General features: G+C 35.1%; 2 protein-coding genes across 2 annotated transcripts; both read left to right on the plus strand.

Annotated features, from left to right (window-relative positions):
• Positions 1-937: 937 nt before the first annotated feature.
• LOC132281986 (uncharacterized) lies at positions 938-11,948 on the plus strand. The gene is made up of 3 exons (XM_059783630.1): positions 938-1,154; positions 11,177-11,396; positions 11,828-11,948. The coding sequence occupies exons 1-3, from the start codon at positions 938-940 to the stop codon at positions 11,946-11,948; spliced, it is 558 nt and encodes a 185-aa protein (XP_059639613.1).
• Positions 11,949-15,042: 3,094 nt separating this feature from the next.
• LOC132282513 (probable WRKY transcription factor 51) lies at positions 15,043-18,323 on the plus strand. Its single transcript, XM_059784225.1, has 3 exons — positions 15,043-15,335; positions 15,479-15,610; positions 17,560-18,323. The coding sequence occupies exons 1-3, from the start codon at positions 15,142-15,144 to the stop codon at positions 17,768-17,770; spliced, it is 537 nt and encodes a 178-aa protein (XP_059640208.1). The 5' UTR covers positions 15,043-15,141; the 3' UTR covers positions 17,771-18,323.
• The last annotated feature ends 161 nt before the right edge of the window (positions 18,324-18,484 follow it).

Consider the following 18,484-nt stretch of genomic DNA (forward strand, 5'->3'; position numbering starts at 1 on the left):
CATGTTCCTATTTGACCACCACAGCGCACCAAAATAGGTCCTCAACAACGACCTGGGATTTATGTAAGTTTTGATTTTCCATCTATCTTTGGATATCTTTAACCTACGACATGTGATGTCTTTAAAGCACGATTTGCTGACTGTCATTTTGATGAGGTTGTCTTCCCACCATTAGGGGGAGGAAAGAAACAACCAACAGAGCGACATTAGATTAATTGAAATGTCTTAACTTTATCTCATTTTGATTCTCGAACAAATCAATGTGAACTAGAAGTTAGAGGATCATTCATTTGTAAGATATTGCAAATCAATTGTCAGATACATTCACTGATACAAAGAAAATGGTAAAGTCTCATATACCGACTGCATATATTCTAGCCCAAATTGATGCCCTTGAAGGATATCCCATTAGTACCGAAGCTGATATATCTAAAACACGCCAGAAGTGTGGTAGGCCTATTGGTGCAAAAGATACTGTTCCCCGGAAAATGAAAGTATAAGAGAAATCAAATAAAGAAATTGGCACTCCTGAAAAGGCCACACTTGCAAAAGGAACAACAAATATGATTGATCAATATAAATTTTATAAGCAAGTAGCCACAGAAGAGGCAAGCTCCAGAAATGTCATAAGCTCCAGAAGAGGCAAAGGCCTAAGAAGAGGTATGCCCCGGAAGTGGCACTTGTACCTAAAAATAATGAGATCTTAATAAACTATAAAGAATTGTGAGATAGAAATACAATTATTATTAACGATATATTCTCCTTTGCAGTTGCTCTTGAAATTGCAGGTGATCATGAGGATCCTGAACCTCAAAACGTCGAAGAGTGTCGACGTAGAATTGATTAGCAAAAATGGAAAGAAGCCATACAGGTAGAACTAAACTCATTAGCAAAACGTGAAGTATTTGAACCTGTAATCCAAACACCTGAAGATGTCATGCCTGTAGGGTATAAATGGGTATTTGTACAGAAACATAATGAGAAAAATAAAGTTATAAGATACAAAGCCACTCTTGTAGCCCAAGGTTTCTTGCAGAGACCTGGTATTGATTATGAGGAAATATACTCTCATGTGATGGATGCAATCACATTTCGCTTCTTGATCAGTTTGACAGTCTTAGAAGGATCAGATATATATGCGTCTGATGGACATGGTTATAGCTTATTAATATGGATCATTAGATAGTGACATATATATGAAAATCCCTGAAGGATTTAAAATGCCTTAAGTAAATAACTTGAAACCGCGTACCATATATTCGATCAAGCTACAATGATCCTTGTACGGATATTTAAAGTAATCTGGACCCATGTGGTACAATCGTCTAAGTGACTATTTACTAAAAGAAGGATATATAAATAATCCAATTTGTCCATGCATTTTCATCAAGAAATCAAAATTTAGATTTGTCATTATAGTTGTATATGTTGACAATCAAAATCTTGTGGGAACTTCTGAAAAGCTCAGCACGACTGCTGATTATTTAAAGAAAGAATTTGAAATGAAAGATCTTGGTAAAACAAAATTTTGTCTTGGTCTGCAAATCGAGCATTTACCAAGTGGAATTCTTATCCATCAGTCAACATACATTGAAAAAGTCCCAAAACGCTTTTATATGGATAAAGCTCACCCTTAAGTTCTTTAATGATTGTCCGATCACTTGATATTAAGAAAGATCCTTTTCGTCCTCAAGAAGAAGACGAAGAAGGTCTTGGTCCTGAAGTACCATATCTTAGTGTAGTCGGTGCTCTTATGTACCTTACAAATTGCACTAGCCCTGATATAGCATTTGCAGTCAACTTATTAGCATGATATAATTCTGCACTAACTCGGAGACATTGGAATGAGGTCAAACACATTATGCGTTACCTTCGGGGAATGACTGATATTGGGCTGTTTTATTCAAGAAAATCAAAGCCCCAGTTGATTGGATATGCAGATGCAGGTTATCTTTCTTACCCACATACAGCACAATCACAAACAAGGTACTTGTTTACTTATGGTGATATTGCTATATCATGGCGATCTATGAAATAGACCATGACTGTAACTTCCTCAAATCGCTCTGAGATACTCGCAATTCATAAAGCAAGTCGAGAGTATGTTTGGTTGAGATCTGTGGTACAACATATACGGGAATCATGTGGACTCTCCTCAATCAAAGACAGGCTAACAATATTATATGAAGATAATACAGCATATATTGCACAGGTAAGAGGAGGCTACATAAAAAGTGACAGAACTAAACACATTTCACTACAATTCTTTTCCACACACGAGCTCAAGAAGAGTCGTGATATTGATGTTCAACAGATACACTTAAGTGATAATCTAGCAGATTTATTTATTAAAGCGTTTCCAACTACAACATTCAAGAAGCTGGTGCATAATATTGGAATGCGTCGACTCAAAGATTTTTAATGCTGAATGAGGGGGAACAATTGAATTGAAAATGTATTAGCATATTGTATACTCTTTTTCCTTCGCTATGGTTTTTCCCACTAGGTTTTCCTGACAAGGTTTTAATGAGGCAGTTTTAACCCATACAATACCATTTTCAAACATTGTAATACCCCTAATTTTAAAAGAATAGTCTCGGTATTTCTTTTATTTGCATTTTTATTTATATAATTGATTAATTGATGATTTGATTATATGTTTAATTGGTTAATTATTTAATTGGATTATTGTTTAATTTAATTATTTGTTTTTATTTATATTGTATGCTTACGTGAAAATTGAAATAATTGTTTGATTTGAATAAAGTAATAAATTGGTTAATTAAATTATGTGATTAAATGTTTATTTTATTTTAAAGAATTGGGCTTGGATAGTATGGATTAGTTGGATAGGAGGTTAATGGGTACAGTTAATACCCATGGATGGTTATACATATATATATGGGTATATATGTATATAGGGTTTGTTTAATTATTAATTATTATTAATGATTAAATCAGTATCATTATTCATTATATATGTATAATATAGTTTTAGGGTTTTATATATTTTTATGAAATCACGTGGTGGGATAGCTGACTTAGTTATATATTTATTTTCTTTTCTTTTCCTTCTCTAATTTTAATTAGAATTAGGTTTTTAAGCTTATATATATGTTGTTATGTCTGCCAAGGGTTAAAAACCCTATTCACGTACACGCAGAGGTTGAGTGATATATAGTGAGGTTTGAGAGAAAACTAAGAGAACAAGTTAGGGTTTCGGCCATAGATGAAAGGTTGGACTAAGGAGGAAGGAAGAAGACTACTTGTGGGTTGAACCAGAAGCAGTAGAGGAGTTGAGAACAGTCAAGGAATTGCCAAAAATCTAGGAAGACAACATTGAAATTTTAGTCCGAAATCTCAAAGGCAAGTTCTATATCCTACTCCTTCCCTTAGACTTGTGTTCTGTGCATGCCTAGATAATCTCCAGGATTTAATCAGACTTTAAAACTGATCTTGTATGCATATTAATTTAGAATTTTAACTTGGTTATGTGTTGCTAATTGAAAATTAATGTATCGTATCAATTGCTTCATATTAGGTATTTTAAATTATTGTTAATGATGCATATTGTATTTTATGAATTTATAGGATTATTTGGGACATAGATTGAAGCTTAGGAACCTTAATAAAACATTACAGAGGGTTCTGCAATATCGCCAGAAGCGAAGAAGATGAAAGGTTTTAGTAACGGCTCTCTGGGAGGGAGAGAGCCGGCTCCACAAGGAGTAGAGCCGGCTTTTCATTGGGGAGAGATGGCTTCACAAAGGGAAGAGGCGGCTCCCTCTTTGGGAGAGGTGGCTCCCCTGCTAGCAGTGCATCTACGGGTATAATTTTGAGATTTTTAGAACTTTAGGGGTTAAAATAAAATTCTGGACTTTAATAGGGAGTTTTAAATGATCTAAATTAACATGTTAAAATTCCAGGATTTTTAGTCTATGCTATTATGCTAAAATATTGGATATCATGAAATTTAATACTTATTTGTATGCTGTCTATAAAAGTGGAAGATTTAATTGCTTGTTATTGTTTTAGCAAGTTAAATGGATTAGTATGATTATACCGTTGTATAATTCAATATAATGTGCTCAATTAGTTATCTGATTTATATTATATTATTCTCTGAATTATAATTGATGAATTACTTATTTATGTTTTATCAATTATTGGACTATTTTGTGGATTATATGCACTGGTATGAGACGGTGGCATATTAGGGATGGATTAGTTCAAAACACTAAGTCCTACCTATTATGGAATAAATGATGGATTAACTATTAAAGTTAAGTCCTGCTTATATTTGTGTCAGGTCAATAAACAATTGAATGACATACTTTAGTTTTGGATAGATTTATATATATATATGTGATTATGGTACCACGATATGAGCTTGAGTCTTAGGATCGATGGTTAGGGAGCGTATATGAGTGGGATGCATAGCTGGTGTGATACCCCTCAGATCCACGACACGGGTTGATCAGGCCCAAGCCCAAACCCGAGGGAAATATCAAACAATTAAAATATTTTAAAGCGAACATAGAATATAAAGATTTAAGAATTTAAATTATAAAGCTGAAAGAATTAAGAAATATAAAATCCTCCAAATCCAAAACCTCCATGAGTACAACTTGGGAATCCATCCAGTGGACCCGATACGCAGATACACCCTAGATACCTCACAATATCTATTTAGTTCATGCATATATATATATATATATATATATATATATATATATATATATATATATATATCCACACTAAGGGACATTCTGTGGACTATAATAGGGGTCTCAACCTGAATAGAAGGCAACATGCGAAAACGCACCCAAAGGTGGGCATGAGTACCTAGACCTAACAGGGTACACCTACCTACTATATCCAGCTACGCATCCACTGCATATATGCACCCTAACCAACGAGCCTGAGACTCAAGCTCATCTCGTGGTACCATAACCATATATCTAAAGTCCGTCCAAATCTAGAGTATGTTATTCAATTATTCATTGAGGAGACATACAAAACACAATCCAGATAGTCATTCAACTTATTCAGCTGATATGACTTAACTACAACCAACAAATCCAGGAAGTCACTCAACTTAGTTGATCTGACTTAAACACAATTTAGGATTCAATAATTTACAATCCATTCCTTTCATCCGATAGGTTAGGTTTTAGCGTTTTGAGCTAAACCGTCCCTAGTATGCCACCGTCCCATACCGGTGCATACCATCCTCCATGTCAATGTAAATTACAACACATAAATAGAAGTTTAGTAATCTACAGTCCAAACCATAATCCAAATAATTGCAAGAAGATATTTAATATTTCAGTAATTACAGTTTAAAACCATCCTTCAATTAATTGCAGAATAATACATAAGCTCTCAACAATTAAATTCCTAAAACCATTATCCAATTACTTGCAGAATAGTATATGTTATTACAACGATTACAACCCAAAGTATAATCCAGTTCAAACCAGATAATCCCAAAATTATAAAGAGTAGACAAGCATCCAAAGTCTAAGTCCTGCATAGGTCCAGTCAGTTAACTGAAGACCCTACTGTGCCTCTAAAATATTATTTAACCTCATGTTATAATCCATTAAAACACTAATTTAGAATTATGCAATTCAAATATGTTTTATCCGTTAATAGCATGCAAAAGCGTTTAATTTCATATTATTCATCCTACTCGCATAACTGTATAAACCATGCACTGAGACTCTTAGTAACAATTATATAACAATGTTAAACACCTCAGTATACTCCCAGAACTGTTCGAAATCCATAGCTCATCCAAACAGTGCCCCAAAAAAAACCCAATACGCATCAAAATAGGAGAGCCTGCTCTCAAAACTGAAAGAGCAGGTTCTTTCAGAGCATGGAACCGGCTCCATGCTCCATGCTTCATGGACAGCTCAGAGGGACCTAGAGCCGGCTCTGGACTCCACAGAGCCGGCTCTGAAGATCAGGGAGCCGGCTCCCTCCTCCATGGAGCCGGCTCTCTCTATAATACCCCTAATTTTCAAAAGGATAAAATTGGGAATTTAATTTTGTTTTTATTGATTAATTAATTTAATTATGTGACTTAGTTGTTTTGGTTGATTAATTATGTGACTTATGTGTTTTGACTTCTTAATTGATTAATGGTGCATTTATTTTAATTTAATTATTTAATTGAAATTGTTTTAATTTAATATATAGTTGGTTTAAATATTTGATTATTGATGTTTTAATTGACGTGTTTTTATAGTGTATATTTGGTAGATTATATTTGGTAGCTTACAGAATTTATTTGTGTCGTAGGGTTTTTATTGTTGTGTCTAATTAGGTCGCCGACTTATATTAAGTTTAATTAAAACTGGTAGATATAAGGTTACGGGCAGACTTAAGATTGGGACGGCTATATATATATTCTTATAAGTCTGTTAGGGTTGGAAAAAAACCCTATTCACGTAATAGTGTATTGAGAGGCAAAAACTGAGAGGGTTGGAAGGGAGAATACAAAAGGAACCTAAATACCAACTAGGCTTTCAGCTATGGACTGAAGGTCGGACCAAGGAGGAATAAAAGGGTGGCTTGTGGGGTTGAAACAGAGCGGTAGGAGGTTGGCCGGCAGTCGACAGTTGCCAGAATTTGGAGACGATGCTGTAAGGTTTCAAACCGAAACCTAAAGGCAAGTTTCATTCTATCTCCTTCCTGTAAACTTGTGTTCTGTGCATTCTATATAGTCTCCAGGAATTAATTCAATTTTTAAAACTGATGTTTGATGCATGTTTGCCGGACTGTAAACTAATTAACGTATAAATACCTGAAGTTTGCTTTCCTTGTATAAATTGTTTGGATTATGTATTAAACTCTTGTAAATTAATTCACAAAGGAATGTGAGGAGTTTCTGGGATGGTTTGGATGTAAATTAAACTTTAAAATGGAATATTGATGCATGTTATCTGACCATAAATTGTTCGTTTGTTTTGTTAACTGAAACTATAGTTCTTGTATAAACTGTTTTGTTATGCTGTAAGTTTTGGGTCAATTAAATCACAAAGGTTTATGAAGGGTTTCTAGGAATTTAGGAACATAAATAGAACTCTAAGAATGCTACAAGGTTTGGGATAGAACACTGGACTTCGCCGGAAGCACAGACGGCAACCGGACGAAGCAGAGACGAAACAATGGAGCAGAGACGGCTCTCAGGGGAAGAGAGCCGGCTCCTTAAGTGAGGGAGCCGGCTCCCAAGAAGGTAGAACTGGCTCTCCATGAGGAAGAGCCGGCTCTGGAAGATGAAGAGTCGGCTCCCATGGGGGGGAGCCGGCTCCTTTGAACAGAAACCCCTCTAGGGGTATTTCTGGTAATTTTTCGATACTTCAGGGGCAAAAGGGTAATTTTGGAGTTTCATGGGGGTTCTTAAATGATGTACAGAGCATGTTTAAGACCTAGGATGTATTGATTCAGGTCAGGGGAATGGACATTGTTGGTTGGCTAGTAAATTAAATGAACTGCTATAAAGGTAAATGTTAGGATTTTATACCAATGATATAAATGACATGTTTCAGCTCTAAGAAGGTTGGTTATGCTGTGGTTAGGGTCGTCATGTAATTCTAACTGATAGGTTGCATGCCGACAGGAGTTGTAGGAGTTTTAGTTGCTAGCTTTATTTTAGAGAACTAAATGGACTTGTATGGGAATCCTTTTGGGGTTTCATAAGATGTATTCCGTGTAGATTTTTGAGTGTTGTTATATTAGACAGATAATCTATAGTGAGGTTTAAAGGGACGTCATATAATTTAAGCGTTACTTGGCATGCCGTCAAGGATGGTGCAGGTTGTGATTACTAGTTTTGTTTTAGCAAACGAACTGGACTAGTATGGAAGTATTTTTGGCAGTCTAGTATAATGTGCACAGTTATAACTCTATTTGTCATTATATTGTGCTATGGATGTTAATTAATGAACTGTTAAAATTTATGTTCGATCAATTGTATGGAATTGGATAATTTAAATTGTGTATCATTACTTTAACAATTTAAAGAAAGGTTATGATCATGATCATGTACTGGATGCATGATAGGATCTTAATAATAACTGATTTCTATTATGCTGGTTTCTGGATATATTTGATATTCTAATGAATGTGCATCATTTGTGGATCATTTGCATTATATGTACCGGTATGGGACGGTGACATATCGGGGATAGATTAGATCAAAAAGTTAAGTCCTACCCCTTCATACATACGGAATGGATTAACTAAAATAGTTAACTCCTACATGGATACATGTCCTGTCAACTAAAACAGTTGAACGACATAACGGATGTTTGTTTTATCTTTTTGCATTAGGAAGGAATTTATATATATATATATTTATGGTACCGTGATACGAGCTTGAGTTTCCTGATCACGGTTAGAGTGCGTATATTGCAAAGGTTGGGTAGCTAGATATAGCTGATGTTCCCTGGTAGGTCTAGGTATTTGGCCGCTGAAAAGCGTGTTTTTATGTCACTTTCTACCTAGGCTGAACTATGTTATAGGCTAGTGAGCATCCTATAGTGTGTGTATATATATATATATATATAGACTATTTTAGATATTGCCGAGCTATCTAGGATATATCTGCGTATCGGGTTTATGTACAAATTGTAGTAGGATGGAACTTGCATATGAGCCTGACCCACCTTTATTTTTCAGGTGTTCGTGAGTACCAGGCTTAGGGCTTGATCGTGGTGATGCAGAAACAGTCACTCACTCTTCCGACTACATAGGATTTATTTTCTTATTTTAGGGTTGGATATTTATTCTGTAAATTTATTTATCAGTTAGAATTATTAGGGGTCCACTGGATGAATTTCCGAGTTGTACGGATTTGAAGGATTTAAATAATATTAATTTATTATTTAAAGTTTGAGGATTTTTATTTTAGTTTTCATTCAGCGCATTATTATTTTATTCTTAATTCAGTTTTTATTCTTGCTTGTTTACATATTGATTGTTTGGTATCCCTCGGATCTGTGCTCGGACTTGATCACCCGTGGCTCTAGAATCGAGGGGTATCACAGTTGGTATCAGAGCACTCCAGGTTCTAGTGTCCTTAGAAGTGTCTTTCGTTAGAAGTCTTCCGCGTTGTGTCTCTTAAAAACTTAGAGCCATATTAGGATTCGTTGTACTCTTTTACGGTTCGTTAGGAGGAGCAGCTGATATCAATTATATTCCATAAATATGGAATGGTTGATACTAGAAGGAGGATGGGGTCCGCGGCGACAACGAATCAAACCAAAGGAGTAGAGGAGTACGTTATCGTGTTCTCTATCAGAAGCAAAACTTGGGATTGAAGGTTTAGTTCCGGTTGGTGCTACTTTTTGAAGTATAAGCCAATGAGGGATATAGGAGTGCGTTTTAGGTCACCGCATAACGGGACCAACACAATTTCAGTTGTTCTTGTAAAAGAGACAACCGAGGAATAGGAGTCCAAAGATAATTCTAGTGGAGGAGATTTCAACATATCCAAGAAAGAGGTTGTTGAATGTTGAAAATCAAGGATCACGCGAAAGTGATCTTGTTCGCTAATAGTATAGTGAACGATACTCGTAGGGTTGAGGTAGATAGTTAACCTTGTGTATTACCTTTAAATGAGGTAGATAAAAAGAACTCTTTAGGGGTTCAGGAATCGGATGGAGTTCTTCTCAGAACGAAGCAAAGATTATATAGCACGTTCCGGGGAGTATGGGGATTAGGTTTTGACGATCTAAGTTTCTTTATACAGCTACATTAGATGGTTTGCATTCCGTGTATAAGGAGGATGAAGGTTAAGCCTTTGGCATATTGCTGAGGCAAATGGAGTTTATTTTGCGCTATGTTTCGAGGTTGGATGATTACCTCCGAAACTGTAGAAAGGAGATTGTGAACCAATCAGGTAAAATTGATTTCTAAAAGAGATTTTCTGTGCTAGGAGGAACGATATTTTACGTAGGGTTCTATTGTGTTTTATTGTGTGTGCTTGATGTGTTTCTTTTTCGTCAAGTATTCAGGATTGGGAATATGGTTTAGTTGGGGACACAAGTGAGTGATCAGTTAACTACCGTTTTGGAGGAATAACGTTAATTACGTTAGGATTTTAGGCATGTGATCATACGATTTAGTAACTATATCTAACTTTAGCCAATCTAATGAACCTAGACATGCGTGGTTATAGTATGTGTTCAGGATGGGATAAGTAAACTAGTAGTTTGAGTCAAATGATATAGATTCATTTGATAAGCTGTACCGTCATGCTGGTTTATCGTAGGAACTGGCTTGGCTGAATATCTTCTAGGAAATTTTAAACAGGTGTTCCCAAGTCAGTAGGAGGATTTTGTACTGGTTTAAGTACTTAATGGAACGTCACCGACTGAGGATAGTATACGGATTAACTATTCATTAGTTTATCCTTAATTAAGATTTTTTTTTTTCATGAGGGGGTGTCATTAGGAGGAATTGCTGGAGGTGCATATCGAGGATAAAACAAGTCTCTTCATTTGCACAAATAATATGGAATTTTTTTTATGGTCCCAGTTCGTAACAAATAGTTGTTGCTGGGAATTGTTGATTATTTGGAGGATGGATTGTTTCTGTATTCTTTTAGAAGTTCGACAGGAAATCTAATTGACACTTACTTGTGTTAGAAATGTAGGATGTCAAAGACTTGAAGATGAGACCGAACATCTAATTATGGAAATTGGTGTTATTAAACTAACAATACATTCGTTAGACATATTGGAAGGAGGATGTAAGGACCGAAGTTCACCACTCGTAGTTCTTTATTGCATTTGGAGGAAACATAATGCTTTACAGAGGGAAACAGATGTTTGGAGGGCAGGCAGGAGAAGGGATATAGTGAATTTGTCTCAAAGTCTGCTATCTAGTAGATAATCTGGATGGACTGTCAAAGATCATTGGATCCTTGCAGCCAATTCTTATAATGGAGTGGGACTGACAGAGTAGTTTCCACGGATCTAGATGAGAGATTGCTGATTTTACACGAGGGTCAGGATTCTGGTTGTGATATTGTTTGATTGATAAAATTAAATCAGTTTCACTTTGTCTATTTTGAAACTAGTAAGATATTAGTTCCTACGAATAGCACGGATCACGAGACGGCTTAGATGGATAGATGTGGTGATTCATACTTTGCATTAAGTTTCGTCGGATGGAAGTAATGGGGAGGAGGATGATCTTATCAACCGATGTGGTGATTACACCTGCGGTGGTTATTGTGCAATCCGTTGCATTTTAGCACGTGGAAATAATAACACTTGCTATTACCAGGGAAATGGAGGCGGTCAACTTGGAATATTTGGGTTGACCCCACAGGAGGTCGTATCTTACTTAGATGAGTTTAGGGTACTGAAGGAGGATTGGTAGTTGTCTTTTCGATTCTAGGAAGGTCGGAGTGACTGAGAAGTAAAAGTTATAAATTTTACAGTGCAGTCAAATGGATAGGAGTTACAGCACGACTGACCAGGATCATCTTGGTGAGCCGGTATGAATAGAAACATGGGTATCACTGTCTCCAAGTGTATCACCTACTAACAAGGTGGAAAATTGAGGCTTGGATATCATTGGAAGTTTTAACCGCTTCCTATATCAACAGGGAAGTAGGACTAATCAGGAGATGGATGGTTAATAGAAAGTACTGATATTGGTTGGACTTTAATTTCCATATGAATTAAGAGTCGTGGATCAAGCAAGTTCGATTGTGGACATCATTGTTAGTCGGATTTGTTTTGATGTGTCGTGTCAGTTCTACATTGCACTGATAACGAAATTCTGGTATGCGGTTATCTCTTAGGGAGCTAAACACTGCTATGTCAACGGAGTTTTCGAAGGTGTGGGAGCAACAACTATGCTTTGCATCTCTAGATAGGAGATTTGATCGCAATATAATATTGGATCATGACGAATATGCTTAGGATATATATCCTAGGTAGGCATGGGTAATTGAAAACGTTACTTAGCTTTTCAGTTATTATCTGTGCTATTGTTGGCACAAGGAAGTTAGTGCGACAATGTTTGAAATTTTGGATAATATGTTGTACAGATCTCTCACTGGTTGGTCTAGCATAGAAGTGAGATTATATAATAATACCCTGTCTTTATTTAAGAATACATCGGGGGATAAATACTCTCTTTTAGTAAAGATTGCGCACGGTATGGAGGCAGCAGTCGGATTTTGGAGACAGTTGAGCTCGTATATAGGAGTTTTCTATCAGGTAATGGTTATTTGAGAAGACTTATAGGAAGCAATGGGTTTTGGAGTAAGATCAATGTTACGTATTGCACTGATTTTTCATGGATTTTGGCTTATAGACTTAGGCAGTCGTCTGTGGCTTAGCGTTACCAATTAGCTCGCGCTGGATGCATAGGAATTGTATGCTTATGTTCTACGGAACTTGGAGGAATAGAGCTCGTTACCCTTCGCTAAATATTGGGTAAGATTGGATCGTTGATGGATACAACCTAGGCGTTGTACATTAATGCTTTTTCTGATACATAGAAATCGTGTATAAGGTTGGATGTGTTGGAATTTGGTAGAACTCCTATAAAAAAAAGCCGTGCCACACGAAAACGGAAATGAATTTTGAAAAGACATAAATTCAGAGTTTCGTGAATTCCGAGGACGGAATTCTTTTTGTTAGGGAGGAAGAATGTAATACCCCTAATTTTCAAAAGGATAAAATTGGGAATTTAATTTTTTTTATTAATTAATTAATTTAATTATATGGCTTAGTTGTTTTGGTTAATTAATTATGTGACTTATGTGTTTTGACTTCTTAATTGATTAATGGTGCATTTATTTTAATTTAATTATTTAATTTAAATTGTTTTAATTTAATATATAGTTGGTTTAAATATTTGATTATTGATGTTTTAATTAACGTGTTTTTGTAGTGTATATTTGGTAGATTATATTTGGTAGCTTACAGAATTTATTTGTGTCGTAGGGTTTTTATTGTTGTGTCTAATTAGGTCGCCGACTTATATTAGGTTTAATTAAAACTGGTAGATATAAGGTTACGGGTAGACTTAAGATTGGGACGGCTATATATATATTCTTAGAAGGAACCTAAATACCAACTAGGCTTTCAGCTATGGACTGAAGGTCGGACCAAGGAGGAATGAAATGATGGCTTGTGGGGTTGAAACAGAGCGGTAGGAGGTTGGCCGGCAGTCGACAGTTGCCAGAATTTGGAGACGACGCTGTAAGGTTTCAAACCGAAACCTAAAGGCAAGTTTCATTTTATCTCCTTCCTGTAAACTTGTGTTCTGTGCATTCTATATAGTCTCCATGAATTAATTCAATTTTTAAAACTGATGTTTGATGCATATTTGCCGAACTGTAAACTGATTAACGTATAAATATTTGAAGTTTGCTTTCTTTGTATAAACTGTTTGGATTATGTATTAAACTCTTGTAAATTAATTCACAAAGGAATGTGAGGAGTTTCTGGGATGGTTTGGATGTAAATTAAACTTTAAAATGGAATATTGATGCATGTTATCTGACCATAAATTGTTCGTTTGTTTTGTTAACTGAAACTTTAGTTCTTGTATAAACTGTTTTGTTATGCTGTAAGTTTTGGGTCAATTAAATCACAAAGGTTTATGAAGGGTTTCTAGGAATTTAGGAACATAAATAGAACTCTAAGAATGCTGCAAGGTTTGGGATAGAACACTAGAGTTTGCCGAAAGCACAGACGGCAACCAGACGAAGTGAAGACGAAGCAATGGAGCAGAGACGGCTCTCAGGTGCGTTTTGCATGTTGTCTACTAATCAGGTTGAGACCGCCTTGTAGTCCAGTGAGAGTCCCTTAGAGTGTATTTATATATTTATGGACTAGATAGTTATTGTTGAGTTGTCTATGATGTATCTGCGTATCGAGTCTATGTTTGGATTGTAGTAGAATAGAAGTTATTCATGGGCCTAATTCACTATTATTTTTCAGGTGTTCGACAGTTTCAGGCTTAGAGCTTATTCGTACTGAGCAGAGACAGTCACTCACTCTTCTGACTATATAGGACTTTTATTTATGTTTTAGTTTTGAATTTTCTGCAGTTCAGTTATTTACTTTTCCACTTAGGATATTATTAGGGGTCCACTAGATGAATTTTCTAGTTGTAACAATATTGGAGGTTTTGGTATTATTGGATTATTTAATTAGTATTTCAAGAATTATTATTTAGATTCTTTTCAGCTTAATTATTTATTCTTTATTTCTTTTGTAATCATGCTTATTTATACACTTAATTGTTTGGTATCCCTCGGATATGTGCTCAGACTTGATCATCCGTGGCTCTAGAATCGAGGGGTATCACAGACACACAAGAATATTGTACTCTTTTTCCTTCGTTATGGTTTTTTCCCACTGAATTTTTCCTAACAAGTTTTTAACTAGGCAAATTCTTAGTGTAATATGATAGAACCTAAGGGGGAGTGTTGTGAAAATCAATTATGTGGGGTCCATATATGATTAATTACTTTGCACCAATTATATGGGCTTATAGATGTCAGAATGGGAAGTGAATAAGAAATGAAGAAAATGAATAGTAAAGTGGGAATGAAAATCTGTATGAAAATCTATATATAAATATACATTAATCGTGTTGAAAGAATACACCAAAAAAAGAGAAAAAATAATAGAAAACTAATTCCTCTCTTCGTTCCTTCTCATGTCCTGTTTTATAGTTTTTTTTGGCTCTATATTTGTTCTATATTAAACATATATAAAATTCTGTATGATAGCTTATAATACTGTTTTTTCTCCGGCTGCATTTAACAATAACAACAATAGACACGTGGATATGCATATCATGTTATTGTTAGTGGGTTCCAATCCCATCTAGATAATACCCCATAAAGGAAATATCCCACGTCACCACCATGACATAAGCTTCTGCAACCAGAACCCGACACGTGGCAATGCCAAAGCACGTTCATTGTATCCTCCTGGAAAGCGTCTACGAAGGTGCAGCAACTCAATAACAAAAAATCAATACCAACCTTAAATGGGCGTCTAGCCCCTAACAGTTCATGTCAACACACACACACACACACTCTCTCTCTCTCTCTCTCTCTCTCTCTTACTCACCTCCAACTCCCTGTCAATGGATCAAAACCCTAAATATAATTTCAGTGATCACAACATCGATGCGCCCGAGTTCGAGCTCTCCGATAATTATCTGATGCTCCAAGACGTGTCCGAGGAGGAGCTGTGGTTACAAAATAATTTCTACTCCGATAATGTTAGCACAGGCGAATCCATCGAATTCACTGGTGCAACTTCAAGAAATAGTAACATGCATGTGACCATGCCCACTTGATTTTTTACTTTATTGATATTAATATGGTTAAAAAAAAAATTACATTAATCATTGATGGCATAATTAAGTAGGAGTACATAATTATATTTATATAATTGGTTTTTGTGTTATGTTTTTGTAGGGTGAAGAAGAACAAGGTGTACACAGAGTCTAGGGTTGCTATTAGAACGAAATCAGAGGTAGAGGTCATGGATGATGGATACAAATGGAGGAAGTACGGGAAGAAGATGGTTAAAAACAATCCAAATCCAAGGTATATATGCCAATATTTTGTGGAATATATGTATTAATTTATATGCATATTAGATCAGTTATAGATGGAGAGGTTTATATATTTTATTGGATACTAGAGAGGGTTTTTGTTGGATTTAGATCTCAACTCAGGTGTCCTATTTATGCTTAATTAGATGTAGACCCTATGATAATCGATCACTTTTGTTTGCCACGTACTGTCTGATTATACATGCATTTGCTCTATCCAGGGTTTTAACAATCTTTAAGTAATATATATATATAGAGAGAGAGATTACAATATTATGTTTTACATTAATTGGCTATAAATATTTTTCCGTCACATCGTTTTAAATTAGTCTAACCAAATTATAAAATTAAATTATCCGATTTTTATATTGTTTTATTGTTTGTAACCAAATAATAGAAATGAAATTCAAATGAGATTGAACAATTATTCTATTCCCGACTGATTCTATTCATGCTTCATTTCATTCTTGCGCGCACACACATATAGCATAAAGAAATTTTTTTTGTTCATTCCTCTCTTATATTGGATCTCCCCTATATATAAATATGCGCATGTTTATCCACACACACACACACATATATATATAAATATGCGCATTTTTATCCATCTGTGGGTTTGTTTGTATGTGCGCACGCCACTACAATCTTTCTTGGTCCCGGGATGAGCACAGGCCATTATCAACATTCAACTTGCCAGACAAAAACCATATCGCTTTTTAATGTTGGCTCTCGCATTAAACACTCCCATTTTACTCCTCTTTTTTAGTAGTAGGTGCAGGTGTCACGCATGTTCTCTCAATCACTCTCTCCCCCTCTCACACTCACACACACGACAACTGTTCAAAGCAAATGAGATATTATTATTATCAGTATCATTATCATTATTATTATTATTTACTTTGCCCTTCGAAATCATAGATTAATCCTCTCAGATTGATGGTAAGAATGTTTTCTACCTAAAAAAAAAAAAAAAGACCATAGTGCTAGTTCTCTGCTAGCTAACTTCATGTGATCCAAATGCTATTTAGTTTCAGCTTAACGAATTTTGAATGAATTCTTAGACACTAGAGAGAAATCTAAAGGGGCTCTAGTCCAATGACCTGAACTCTCTTCTTTAAAAGGGATAGAGCTAAGTAGAGACATATTGTGGGTAATAAATGTCTGTTTACTTAAACTTCCAAATTTTTTTTATTTTTTTATATAAATTTCAAAAGTACACTTGGTTCTACTTCTATTAATTTAAGTTTATGATAAACCTTAGGCTCGTTTTTTTCCCAATTTGAGCATGATTGTCATCAAATGAAGAATACAAGCACACGATTGATATATATATTATTATCATCATCATCTTTGTCTTTATCTCTTTACCTTTATCTCGTATAACAGAGTCTGTGGCATAGATTTTCTTTTTCCACTATTTTATATCACAGTCATATTTCCTACTGGATTTATTAAATTTTTGTTTTTTTTTTTTTCCTTACATATCACTTCATTCCTAATGATTGAGCTCTGTCTCTTACCTTCTATGCAAATCAATGTTACTCTCTCCTCATACTGTACAATTGTATCTAAGTACAAAAAATAATTACTTTGAGTTGTGGACTGGAATTTTTATTGTTATATACTAAATTTACATTTCATGTATTCCGTTTTAGTTCGACTAATTTTTAATCCTTTTAACTCTAGTGCCTCTTTAGAACTATCCAATAACACCATGTCATCAACAACCATCGATGTATATATAAGAGTTAATAAGTTTTGTGCTTAACAATCGCAACTAGAAATTATATATCACCAGGCCTCTAACCTGATGGTATGATCTCTCCTCTTTAATGGGGAGGTTGAGAGTTCAAGTAATTTGAACTTTAATTTTTATGTTTTATGTATTGATGAACGCGGTGTTTATTGATGCTGATTCATAACTATACCAAATTTAAACAGGAATTACTTTAAATGTTCAAGTGGAGGATGCAGTGTGAAGAAGAGGGTAGAAAGGGACAGTGTTGATTCAAGATATGTGATAACAACATATGATGGAGTACACAACCATGAGAGCCCGAGTTGTGTGGTCTATTGCAATCAGATGCCTCTCATGGCACCTCATGCCTGGACATTGCATGCTGTTGCTTCTTCAGCACACTCCTCTCCTTAAGTCACACACACATACACACGCACACACACACACATATGTATATCATCATCATCATCATCATCATCATTGATGTTATTGTAGTATGATCAGATTGAAAATGGTGACTTGTGTTGTATTTTTTAGGCAGAGTCCTTTTCACCAATATTATTGCATCTGTACGGGCTGGCCCGGCCAGGTCTGTAGCTGAGGATCAGAGCTGATTTATTTCCAAAATCCCTAGCCTAGTTCATTATGAAAGTTATGTTTTTTTGTTTTTGGTGGTGGTTGTTTTGTGTGGTAACTGGTAAGTATATTTTTCTAGTTATTTGTTGCTAGAGTATGTGATTATACCCTTTTGAAGGTCTAATTGTCAAATAACTGATATATTTCTTGAGGTAATTAATCACTATATATTTCTATATATACATATATATCATTACCAGCAGGCAGCAGCTATATACCAAGTACCAACATAATCAAGAGAACAAGGGAAGCTTGTTTCATTAACAGTTTAGGAGTTCAATGATCATTTCTTGATCATTCTCATTTCTAATTTAAATATCATTAATATTGTATTTAAGAGTATCGAATTAGCACTTCCGATTTGGAATTTTAAATTAAATTATCTCTAAATCTAAATTCAAGCCAACGGATGCTCTCAAAGTAACATAATTAAGTTATCTTCCTTTCTTTTTCTTCTTCTTCTTCTTCTCCTTCTTCTTCTTCTTCTTTTTT

Source organism: Cornus florida, unplaced genomic scaffold, assembly GCF_030987335.1.
Source record: "Cornus florida cultivar Cherokee Brave unplaced genomic scaffold, ASM3098733v1 CherokeeBrave_3.0.0_Hap2_Chr11, whole genome shotgun sequence".
In the NCBI taxonomy this organism is placed as follows: Eukaryota; Viridiplantae; Streptophyta; class Magnoliopsida; order Cornales; family Cornaceae; genus Cornus; species Cornus florida.

Coding starts and splice junctions, on each gene's coding strand:
- LOC132281986 (XM_059783630.1), top strand. CDS start 938: ATGCCTGTAGGGTATAAATGGGTATTTGTACAGAAACATAATGAGAAA. Junction 1,155..11,176: donor ATATGCGTCTGATGGACATG/GTTATAGCTTAT, acceptor CTTTGCATTAAG/TTTCGTCGGATGGAAGTAAT. Junction 11,397..11,827: donor AGGGTACTGAAGGAGGATTG/GTAGTTGTCTTT, acceptor GTTATCTCTTAG/GGAGCTAAACACTGCTATGT.
- LOC132282513 (XM_059784225.1), top strand. CDS start 15,142: ATGGATCAAAACCCTAAATATAATTTCAGTGATCACAACATCGATGCG. Junction 15,336..15,478: donor ACTTCAAGAAATAGTAACAT/GCATGTGACCAT, acceptor ATGTTTTTGTAG/GGTGAAGAAGAACAAGGTGT. Junction 15,611..17,559: donor AAAAACAATCCAAATCCAAG/GTATATATGCCA, acceptor AAATTTAAACAG/GAATTACTTTAAATGTTCAA.